General features: G+C 45.4%; 1 protein-coding gene across 2 annotated transcripts in view; it reads right to left on the reverse strand.

Annotated features, from left to right (window-relative positions):
• SHROOM4 (shroom family member 4) overlaps positions 1-12379 on the reverse strand; it is a 219176-nt gene that overhangs the window by 32791 nt on the left and 174006 nt on the right. For both annotated transcript variants that reach the window (XM_032756961.2, XM_032756960.2), the window contains 3 exons: positions 11297-11431; positions 6294-8784; positions 726-787 (listed from right to left, as the gene is read on the reverse strand). In XM_032756961.2, the coding sequence (XP_032612852.1) occupies positions 726-787; positions 6294-8784; positions 11297-11431 (2688 nt within the window). The remainder of the gene's footprint in view (positions 1-725; positions 788-6293; positions 8785-11296; positions 11432-12379) is intronic.

The following is a 12379-nucleotide window of genomic DNA, read 5'->3' on the forward strand; positions in this document are numbered from 1 at the left end:
AGAAAAAGGCAGGACCTACACTAGGTTTTCAATAAAGTCCTCTTATTTCACTGACTAATCAGTAAAAGAACCATTTCAGAGAAACACTGTAACGTAGTATAGTGTCCCTGAAGCTAGACCGCCTGGGTCTAGTCAACTGATTAGCTGTGGGACTTTAGGCAAATGAATGTGTCTCTGTGTGTCTCAATTTCTTCTCTCTGTCAAATGGAGAGACTAATATTACCAACCCCATAAGGTCATAGTGATAAATACATACTTGTAAAATGATTTGAATGGGGTCTAGAATAGAGCACTGTGTTCAAGAAATGTTAGCTAGCATTATTACTTTTGTGTCATTTCACCCATTAATGGTGGAGGAGGTTCCATTTCTTCATTTGGCAAGCAAATGACAAATACCTCCTGAGCAACTTCTCTGTGTCGGGCACTGTGCTAGGTACAGAGAATAAAGCTATGACCAAGGTATGGTGTCCTCTCTCAAGGGTCTCAGTCTAATAGAGGAAACTTGCGTATTCCAAAATGTCCTAGCAATCAGTTTGGTCTGTACCCAGCTATCTAGGAGTGCGCGGGACAGGGGGACAGGGTGAATTATATCTATGGCATCAAGCCCTTAGTCGAGACACCAGGCCAGTTTCCTCAAAGGAAACTAAGCAAACCAAAGACCTTAGCAATTTCTATAGAAGCTCCAGAGGCACCAACCCACCCCAACTCCCTGAGCGCTCACTTACCTCCCTGACTGGCTGGTCTTCCTGTTTCCTGTTATTGGATTCCATTTGTCCCCAGGAAATTCCTGTAAAGAAAAGTCCTGATAAGTTAGAAAGCTTTGAGCAGCCAGGTATCTAGACGGCCTCAAAAATGTGAAGAGGTCAGGAGCCGGTGTCTGGCCCAGCCCCCCAGCTTGTTCCTTCTACTCTGCTATGCAGGCTGAGAAATGTGTACCTGGAGGGCTGCCTTTCTGTCGGGAGGCTTGCTAAACTGCTGCAGGCATGCAGAGACTAAGGGAGCACTTAGGGACCTGGACACCGTGGTCTAGAAATGCTGTTTCCCTCTTTCTCCACTCCCTTCCCAAACCACATTAAAAACCAGTTTAGTATGTTTGCTGTTTGCCCTGGCTGTTGCCTGCACGGAGAGATGGAGGTCTTTTTGTTTGTTCTGCTGGGTGAACCTGCTCATTCCTCCTGCCTCTTCCAACAGAGAAAGCATCTTCTTGGAAGCCCTCATCCTTGAGAGGGGCTTTGAGGGCAGAAGCTCCGGCTGCAGCAACCCTCTCCCCAGGTGAGGCAGAGGGACAGCAGGTATGCCCAGCACGCCTCCAACTGCAGTGGCTCCTCCTTCTCTGCCCACATCTGCTGGCAGGGGCTGAGGTGGGCCCATCTCTGGGGAATATGAGTGCAGGTTGCCACAGTCCCTACATTACAGGAGCAGACTCTCTGCCCTGGGCATTTTTTCCTTAAGGGCCATGTCCAAGCAACTCTTTTTTTTTTTTCTAGGCTAAGCCATATGTGCCATTTGTAAAACTGTCCCTGCCTTCCTATTTTAGCTCCAAACTGAATGCAAATTAGCCTTTCAGATTCTCTCTTTGTATCAAATACTCCGTACCTAGAGACTCAGAGTTTAGTTCAATGGGAATGCAGAGTTTTTCCTAAATTTCACTGATCTTCCAAATTCCCTCTTTCTCCAATGCTACGATTATTAGTCCCATTCAAAGTTTTATTACCTTTGCCCCAGTAGGTCTCCCTACTGGAAGTAAGACGCCTGGTGAAGCAGAATAAACATAGATCCTTGGCGCAGTCACACTGGCTAAGACACTTAATAGTGGTGTTATTTGAGGTTATTCATATTACCTCCTTGAACCTCACCTCAGTTTCCTATCTGGGCGACCAGTAGTGATGATAAATAAGATATGCAGAGAGAACTCCTAGCACGTTGCTTGGCACATAAGAGGCTCTGGATGTTAGCAGCAATGGAAAAGTTGAGGTTTATTTCTTGGCTTCAGCTTTTAAAGGACCAGAGCAGTCCCTGCCTATATCTGGCATGTCAGAACAGCTCTAACCACTTGTACTTTAGACTCTGCCTCGATGCCCTTGTGAGATGTTCCTGCCTGCAAAGACATCATTACTTGTTCAACCACAGTGGGGGCCAGGATTTCCTGTCCATGCCCTGTCTAGCCCTGTGGACGTGCTCAGTAAATAGCAGTGGCCAAACCAAAGTCCTATACCAACTCCCAACCACCTTCCCAGGTCCACAGTATCACTCTACTTTTTTTTCCTAAGCCACATAGGTTCCTGGTACATTGCTTGCACCCTTTGAACCAAAGAGGCAGTTATCCTCACGGCTTGCTGCAAATGGAGATTGTGATGGCAACTTGCTGCCCCAGTGGAAGTGATACTGCTAGAGGGCATCCGGCCACACTAGAGAGGGCCTGGGCTTTGCAATCAGCTTATGGAGAGGCAGTGTAGCACAGTCAGGAGCTTGGCCTCCGGAGCTTGATAGCATGGATTCAAATCGCACACCTGCCTTTCACTTGCGGCCTCAGGCAAGCCATTCAACTTCTCTTTATCTCAGTTTCCCCAATTATATAATAGTATAATCATGATAATAATATTGCTTGAGAACTCAGTGACTTGATACATGTAAAGCACCTAGAATAGTACCTGGTGCCCAGTAGACACTGAGATGCTAGTTACTGTCATGTTATTCAAATTCTGGCTCTGCCACTTGCTAGATGTGTGACCTCTCTGAGCCTTGGCTTTCTCAGCTTCCTCAGCTGTAAAATGGGAGATCCTATTATAACTTATCCCATACAATTGGTATGTGAAATAATTTGACAATGAATGCAAAACAAGCTGGTATGAAGGATGTGAGTGCATGCTGATTTCAGTCTTCACAGCACTGAACAGGAGCCAATTAGCTCACCAACCTCATCCAGGGGCATTAGGAGCAGGATGTCAGCCCTTCTTCAGATAGCTACCACCACAAGTACCTTAGTCATCAGAGCTATGGCATCTTAACCCATGCTGCAAGTTTTTCCCATTTCTTGAGGGGGGTGGAGTAGGAGTGGAAGGTTCAGATGACGGGCAGAAATGGGCATGTGGTGTCTCCTAGGCAGCCATCCACGTGTCTGAATGCCTAGTATCTAAGCAGACCTGCTTGGCTGGTCTAACAAGCATTAGGAACCCAAGGTATCCCTCCCTCAGAGTACAAAAAATAGAGGCATGGTATAGGCACAGCCTCACCCGCATGCATTACTGCTGCCAATTGCTGCAACCTGCAAATCGTACCTCCTTCTCTTATAGAGTTGCTGGTCCTGGGCTGACACCACTGCAGCCGTCATCTCCTCAATTCCCCCGCCCCACTCACCCCCAATCTCAGCCCCCTTTGTCTACTGTCTATCTGTGAGTCCTTCTTCCAGCAAAAGTCTCTCAAGCTAAGCCAAAATATCCCTTTAAGAGATGATAACTCACTTATAAGATGATTACAATCTGGCAGTCACTGCTCTGAGTCTTAAATGTGTTACATCACTTAATCCCCACAACCAACTTATGAAGTAGGTGTTGTTACTACCCCCATGTTTTCAGATGGGAAAGCTTAGGCATTGTAAGTTCGGGGGAAGAAATTCAAAACCAGGCAGTCTGGTTCCAGCTTCGGTGCCCTTAAAACCATTATTTTGTATTTCTTCTCCTCTTTTTTTTCAACATTATGAATATATTCAAACATACAAAAATGTTGAAAGAAGTTCACAGTGATCACCCATATACCCAGCACGTAGATTCTACAAATAACATTTTGATATATTTGCCTTATCATATCTCTATTTACTCCTCTATCCATCTACCAATCCATCTTAAATTCTTGGTGCATTTTAAAGTAAGTTGAAAACAACTATATCCCCACAAATTTTAAAATGTAAATGAAATGGACAAATTTCTTGAAAGACACAAACTACTAAAGCTTACTCAAGAAGAAATAGATGACCTAAATGTCCCCAAATCTATTAAAGAAATTGAATTTGTAGTTAAAAAGCTTTCTACCAAAAAACCTCCAGGCCCAGATGGCTTCCATGATGAATTCAAGCAAACATTTAAGGAAGACATTTTATACAAACTCTTCCTGAAAATAAAAGAGAAGGGAATACATCCCAACTCATTTTTGAAGGCTAGCATTGCCTTGATACAAACAAACAAACAAATAAAAAACAGAAAAAGATGTTATAATAAAACTATAGACTAAAATCCCTGATAAACATAAGGGCAAAATCCTTAACAAAATATTAGCAAATCTAGTAACATATAAAAGGATAATACATCATGACCAAGTGGGATTTATCCTGGCAATGCTAGGCTTCTATTTATTTTAAAAATCAATCAATGTCATTCACCATATCAGTAGATTAAAAGAGAAAAACTATATGATCATCTTAACAGATAAAGAAAAAGCATGTGAAAAAAAATACAACATCCACTTCTGATGAAAACTCTCAGTAAACTAAGAATAAAAGAGATTTTCCTCAATTAAAGGGCACCTACAAAAAAATCCTACAGCTAACATCAAACTTTATAGTGAAAGATTAAGAAAAAAGCTACAATGTCCACTCTTACCATTTCCTCCAAACATTGTATTGAAGGTGAGACAGTGCAGTAAGGCTCTTCTCTCTCCCAGAAAAGGGCATGTACAGGAGAAAGGAAGATACAAAATTCTATTTGCAGATGGCATGACCGTGTATGTAGAACATGTTTTATAATCCACCAAAAAGCTATTAGAACTAATAAGTGAGTTTGGCAACGTTGCAGGATACAATGTCAATACACAAAATTCAATTATATTTCTATAGACTAGTAATCAAGAATTTCAACTTGACATTAAGAAAATAATACTCTTTATAATAGCATCTAAAAACATAAAATCTTAGGGATAAATATCCCTGGTGGTTGAGTGGCTAGGATTCGGCACTTTCATAAAATCTCAGGGACAAATATAACAAAATATGTACAAGATTTGTATGCTGAAAACATAAGTTGAATACAGCAGTATACTTCAAAAACACTTCAGCGTACATATTAAATAAAGTTTAATATTTGTTTACAACATTTTTAGGCAAAATTTACTTCCAGTGAAATGCACAAATACTAAGTGCATTGGCTGTCTAGGAGCCTTGCTATACATTTGTTGAGTTCTGACAGGTACATATGTTTAACTCCAACTCTTACCAAGATATAGAACATTGTCACCACCTCACAAGTTCCCTCGTGCCCTTTTCCAGTCAATCTCTGGGCCACCTCCCATTGGCAAGCAGTGTTCCGAATTTTTTTTCCCATAGAATAGCTGTTTTAGAATTTCATATAAAAGGAATTGTAGAGTTCATAGTATTTTGTGTAAGGCTTCTTTCACTCTTGAAGTTCCTTTTTACCAAGGATATATATTGAGCAAATTCAGATACTAAGTCATTTCAAAAGTGTCTGTGTATGCAACAGCTGAACACAGGAATTAACTTCTGGTTTGAATGCACCGGCCAAAAGATGGCATCAGGGATGCCATGGGGAAGTAATTTGGCAGTGAGTAGGCAAGGACCTAGGGAGTCCTCCCAGAAGTAGCCTGGGGGATGGTGGTGGCTTGTGTTATGGTAATAGGTCATAACCGGGATATAAGAGCAGCCAGTTTAGACCTGGGTCTCCAACAGAGACAGGATGGAGAAAGGGGAAAGGATTTGTCTTTTTAAAAACCCAACAAGTCAGATCTATGAAAGCAAAGCCTGGGGATATTTGCAAATTTTGCATCTCTAAATACTTCTGAAGTAGAAAATGGGAGGCAATAAGTGATATTTTGTAAAATGCCCTGGGCCTAGAACTCCATAGACACAATCTCATTTGATTCTCACAAGTGATCCATGAGGCAGCCATGATATTCCTCCATTTTAGAGATGAGGTAGTGAGACTCTTCTTAATACTGGCTATTTTATGATGGAAAAATTATTTTTTCCCTTTAGAATTACATACTTCAAATTTGTGTGGTTGAATGACTTGCTTTGGGTCACTCAGATATCAATTTTATAGTCAGGATATAAATCTCAGTTGTGTCCATTTTATGAAGCAAAAGTTACTTTTATCTAACTCTAAAGGTGAGACAACTGCAATTTTGGTGGCTGAGTATCTTGTTCAAGGTTACTAAGCTAACAACTACTGGAGCCAGTGCTGTAGAGTTTCAAGGAATTATAATTGTTATATTTTTAAATGATTTACCTAGCTATCTCCTCTCAAAGACAATAATGAAGGTTACCCACCCAAGAACCAAGTCCTCACCTGCACTGTCAGCTTCCTGGGTTTCCAAGTGTTGCCAGGTGCCAAGCTGCTGTCCTCGAGGGTACTGTGCTGAGGATTATGATAGCAAACTGAACACCGAATGCATTGGTGGTGGTGGCACCGGCAGTTGTAGCAATTTGGCATCATATTTCTCTTTAGCAAGGCAGGGCAGATTTCCCCAGAACAATAAATGCAAGGATCATGGACTAGAGCTCCTTGAACACTGCAGGAGTAAGAGCAGGTCCTGTGGTAATCAAAATCACCACAGTGTAGTGGCTTACAACACACGGAATTTTCTAGACCTTTGCTTGCAAAACATTCTGAGTAAGTGGGAGTTTCTGACTGAAGGGGTGACATGGAATGATATGATTGGTCTGTGGCATGATATGGTTGGTCTGCGGAATGATATGATTGGTCCATGGGATGGCGCCTCAATTCCCTATAGCTGGAGCTCATTGGCTGGAAGTTTTGGTCTATAGGTTTTGGTCTCTGGGTAAAAGTCTTGTTGCTATGAGTGGTTAAACCTGGCAAATGAGATGTAGACAAGGATTTGCTACTCTCTTCAAAGAACTTTCTTCTGTCTGCAAAAGGCAAGAGGATGGCATCCTCCCCAGCTTGAGCAGTAGAAGCCTTCAATTCCTTGTTGTCACCTGGGTTGGAAGGGACTTCCATGCCTACTGCCACAAGTGGCTGTGAATTATGCTCTGGAGACCATCTCCAATGACCTCCATGGACTCCACAGTGAGCATGTGCTTTCTCAGGGTCTGAGGAGGATGGGTCAGGTGCTTTCCACCAGGTGTTCAGCCCCAAAGAGGACTGGCCAGGCCTCTGGCCAGGGCTTATTCGTCCCTCTAAGCCTGTCCTAGATTCATGGCTCTCAGGGGCTTGGCTGAGGCACTCGGAAGACCTAGCTCTGAGCATCATGCTTTTGTTGAAGAGCTTGTCTCTGGTGCCGGGAGGTTTTTTACATGAAGATAGAAGACATGTGTTAGAGGCAGTGAGTGGAGGACTTTCTGGGGGCTCCTGGGTCTCTTCCACTGGCTCCTTAGTGTCACACAGCTGTGACAAGGGACCCTTGCTTTTCTGGAGCTGGGCCTTCCTCCTCTGAATTTCGTTACGCAGATTGGTAGCAAAACGCTCACTCTTCCGCCGGTTTTGGATCGAGCGGCCCCGGGTCCCTCCACTTCGCCTACCACCCATCCGGCTGCACTCCTTGGGCTCACTGTCCCCTTCTTCACCTGCCTCTGTGCCACCAGCTACTTTAGTGGTTGAAGAACAGTCCCTGGCTTGTTGAACAAGGGAGCCAGAGGCAGAGGGTTGCTGGTTGGCCAATTCACTACCTGCTCTGCTTGTTCTGTTTGGGTCTAGGAAATCTTTTTCTGAGGGGTGTCCATCAGCCTCTCCATGTGGGGGACTGCTTTGGCTCTGGTGTCCCAAAACTAAAGACCTGTCATCCACTTGTCTGGTCTTTCTTTCTTTGCTGGACTGGTCATGGGTTCCTCCTGTAGGGGGGCATGGACTTTTCTTCCCTTTGTGGCTGCTGTGCAAAGGGGACAGAGTCCACTGGTGCCCATCCTGTCCGGGTGGGAGCTCCATCCCTTTGCTGCCCCTGGTATCAAGGTGCATATGCTGCAGGTGGGATGCCAGCAGCTGTTCAGGGGCACTATGGCGATGCCCTGTGGGTCCTATGAGATATGGAGGTCTGCCAAAAGAAGCCTTCACTAGTTCTGCAGAAGCCTCATTGAGTGGGTTGGAATTCATGCTGGAAGCTTTGTCACAGGCTTTTGGGGATCCAACAGCTTTGGTTGAGGTCTGCATCAGTAGATGCTCAGAGCCCTGTCGGCTGGATTCAGGAGGCTGACTGAACTCACAGTTCTGATGGCCCTCACTTGTCACTTGGTCATGCCCACTGAGGCAACAGAACCTATTAGGGTTCCTTGTGGGTAGCACAGTTTCTAAGCTCAGTTTCTCCTTCTGTGGCAAGGCGACCACAGGCTCAGATGCCCTGCGCTGCTCTCCATTGAGGAGTTGGGCTCTGGAGGCCTGAAGGCTGTCCCGCCTCACTGGAGGTTGTGGCGGGCCCCTGACTGCTTTGGCAGGCCCTGACTGGTATCCCTCCTGTGGACGGGAAGACATCTGAGAGCTGGGGGTCAGGTGGCCCCCACTGGTGCGCCGACTACCTCCTGAGGTCTCAGCCACATTAGGCCGGCCACTGGGGGCCTTAGTTGGCCCTGGGCCTTGCATGATGCAGTCTGTAGGGGCTGGCTCCTCTGGCCTGAGGGAAAGGGCACAGTCAGAAGCATTTGAGCTGGCCGAGAAGGAGCTGTAGGCTGAGTCACGCTGGTTAGGGTACATGTTCTGGTCAATAGGCAACAGATGGCTCTCATAGGTGGCTTGGCCTGGTTGCTCCAGGCTCTCCATGCTGCCAATGGAGCTGCTTTTCTCGGTGCTGCAATGCCGGGAGAGTGGACACCACTGCACACACACGTCACTGTAAGACACAGGGCATACTGGTTAGTTAGCGAAGTCATGGCCAGCCCTACTATAGGAGAGGGCAGGCCAGCCCAGAGGTACCCATGCCACAAATGAGAGGAGGGTAGGCAAAAAAAAAAAGGGAAGAAAGGGAAACAGGGAAGAAGATGGACACTAGGGTGCCTCAGGGGCTGAGTAAAATGGGACACAAGATGATATATGGAAAAAAGATGGGGAAACACCCCAAAGACTAAAAGTGGGAGAACTCTATGGGGGTTATCCTCTATTTCCCTGACATTAGCAAGTCTGAAATTGCTTCCAGGCTGTCCCTGTCCCTAGGAAGTCAGCATGTGGCTCCCTGCCAAAAGAGACAATCACAGAATATCAGCATTAGAGAGGGGCCCTAAAGGGCTGATTCAATTGTAGCCAGACCATTTCGTAAATAAGTCAGTGATTCTCAAACTTGAGCATGTGCATCAGAATCACATGGAGGGCTTGTTAAAACACGGGTCACTCGTCCTCATCCTAGAGCTTTAGGTCTCGGTGGATCCTGAGAATTTGTACTTCCAACAACTTCCCAGGTGCTGCTGGGACTGCTTGCTCATCTAGCAATCACACTTTTGAGAACCGCTGGTGTAAAGCAGGCCCAGCCAAGGGAAGTGATTTTGAGGTGGCGATTTACTCAAGAACACCCAGCTCTAACTACTGGCACCGACAGGGCGGTAATTCAGGTGTTCCCCTATTCTTTTCTTGATAATAGCAATCCTGACTATTTACTGAGGACGTACAATGTGCCGGTCACTTTACAAGGTTTCATTTCAAGCTGAAAAAGACAGATCTTTTTTTTTTTTTTTTTTCTTTTCCAACCTTTATTTTAGATTCCGGAGGTACACGTACAGGTTTGTTACAAAGGTGTAACACATGATGCTGAGGTGTGGAGTACAATTGAACTCATCACCTGGGAAGTGAGCAGAGTACCCAATAGGTAGTTTTTCAACCCTTGTCCCACCTCCTTTCTCCCCGCTTTTGTATTCCCCAGTGTCTATTGTTCCCATCTTTATGGGACAGATTATTATCTACACTTTACAATGGAAGAATCTTAAGCTTAGAGAGGTAAAGTAAACTGACAAACTCACTAAGCTGCTAAAGAAGCACAGCTGGAATTTGAATCAGGCCTGAGTCCAGTGTCTTAGCGCTACTGCCATATGGTCTTTTAAATAGGAATAATAGTAATAGCTACATCAGAGGGTTGATGTGTAGATGAAAGCAGATAGTAAATGTAAAGTCCTTACCACAGCCCAGGTACCTAGCAAGGGTTCAATACATGGCAGCTGCTACTATCTTGATTATTAGTTTTTGTCATCAGGATCCTCTCTAATACTAGTATTGATAGTATAGGGGTCTCTGCCCACCCACGCCTCCCCCAACTCCCACAGCAAAGCTAAACCTGGAAGACCAAGGGAAGGGCTAGGATCAGATGCAATCTTCAGTTTTAAGTACCATTTCCCACACACAAAGCCAAACTGAGCCAAGTCATGCCAGTAACTCCCTTTGACTAGAACCCCAGAGGTTGCAGGCTGCTCTCAGAAAGGCCATAGTCTAGAAAGCCAGAGTTGAACTGTGGCAGCAGCCCATGAGGCCCTCAGGTCAGCTTCTGCTCATTCTTGCTCCCTGCCTTGCCCCTTAGTCAGTCAGCTCACTTGTTCTCTGGGCAAGGAATCCATCAATTTCTTGTTGGCAAGGGAACCTGCTACCCACTCCACCACTATTCCTGCTGAAAAGAACAAAAACAAAAACAAATCCTCACTCAAACAGGAGCCAAGCTCAAGAATGTCAAAGTATGTTTCTGCATATTCTTCCAGAACAAAACTGCCTCTGCCCTGAGCCCTTGGTTTCCAAATAAAGTCACCGAATTGGGGTAAACTCAACCCTTAGTTTCTCTGAACCTGCAACAGAAATCCCTTCTTGGAGGGAAGCTCTTGTGGAAGGGAAAAGGCAGTGAAGGGCAGCACCTTTGCTGGCTCTCAGCCTGAACAAAACGTTGTCTGCCTCTTGGGCAATTGTTTCAACAATGGTTATTCAGGAAGGTCCCTATTTTGAAGGCTTTGGCTATGTGACAGAGGTAATAAAGACCGGATAAGGGCACCAGTGAGTCGCCATTGATAGAAAAGCAGGCCAGAACTGAGCCCTGGGGTCCTCCTACATTAAGAGACAGGAGAATGAAAGGAATTAGGAAAAGAGATATGGAGAAAGAACAGCTAGTGAAATAGGATGAAAAGCAGGACAGTGTGGTGTCTTGTAAGCCCAGTGAGGTATTTCAAGGAAACATTGTCCAGAAGGAAAGGGACTAGCCCAAAATCACAGAGAGTTAGCAAGAGACTAGGACTTGAACTCAGGTACTCTGGACTCCCACTTGCTTTTAAATTATAGTACTTGAGGCTCTAACATCCAACAGGGACTAGAGCAGAGGAGGAGGAGTGTCCAAGTTGTCTACCCTCCAGCCTGTCTTGAGGGGAGGGCTCTAGACTCACCTTGTATTGCAGCCGGAATGCCAGGACAAGCTGAAGGCTTCAGAAGGGAAATGCATGGTGGTGGCTGCTTCAGGGCATCCCTCCAGCAGCTTGGCCACATGCCATGAGTGCGGCCTACTGACAGGGGCGTTCCTCCTACAGCAAGAAAGGGACAGGAAGTGGGCTTAAGGAACCAGAGCTGAAATCACTTCCCAGGCAGCTTCCGCCCCACCCCCTCTTTTCCTTCAGTAAAGTAGAACATCTTGCAAGGAACTGGTGTGGGAATCTTAGTGGCCCTCCTGAGCTCCTCGTTCTGAAGTCTCCTTCATTCTGGAGATACGGAATGTCAGCTTCATAGGGCTGCTTTGTTCACAAGAGTATCCTGAGCACATATCACAGTGCCGGACACATAGTAGATGTTCAATAAATATTTGTGGAATAAATGAGTGCTGCTGCCCAATGAACAGTGAGCACATCCTCACTTCTCTTCGAGAAAGAAAATCAATCTGGTCAATCTTCCCATTTTTCTCTGAGAAAGGAATGGGCAAGTGATTGAAAAGTTTGAACAGGTCAACACTGGGCTGTCAACTCTCCAATTTTTAGCCATTCATTGAATAAGCATTTGTTGTATGTTTACTGTGTGTCCTCTACGTGTAACTCTGGGATTACAGAGATGAATCCAATACAGTCTTTGCTCTCGAGAGCTTACAGACTAATAGGAGAGACAGAGCTGGTTCAAACAAAGCATGGGATAGGTATTGACAGAGTGAAAGATAAGATGGGTACAGAGGTGAGACACCTGAGTTGGTAGGCAAAGTGGTGGCAGGAAGCCCCAACTCCCGTGAGGGAAGATAGAACAAAGTGGTGAACGCACCGTGTTAGGCTGACAGAGGAGACTGGCTGCTCAGCAGGTCAGGGGTATATAAAGGGAAATAGGCCTGAGGCCACGGCCCTGAATGCAGCCACAACTTTTGCACTGACCGCCACATACAGGACCCATCCCTGTCTCCTGGCATACTTTGCACGAGCGGTTGCCACCCTTGCAAGTGGGGAAGAGTAGTGTGGTGAAGAGTACATGTGGGGCATGGATAATGCCAGGAGATA

The sequence above is a fragment of the Hylobates moloch genome, unplaced genomic scaffold (assembly GCF_009828535.3).
Source record: "Hylobates moloch isolate HMO894 unplaced genomic scaffold, HMol_V3 SCAFFOLD_7, whole genome shotgun sequence".
Classification (NCBI taxonomy): domain Eukaryota; kingdom Metazoa; phylum Chordata; class Mammalia; order Primates; family Hylobatidae; genus Hylobates; species Hylobates moloch.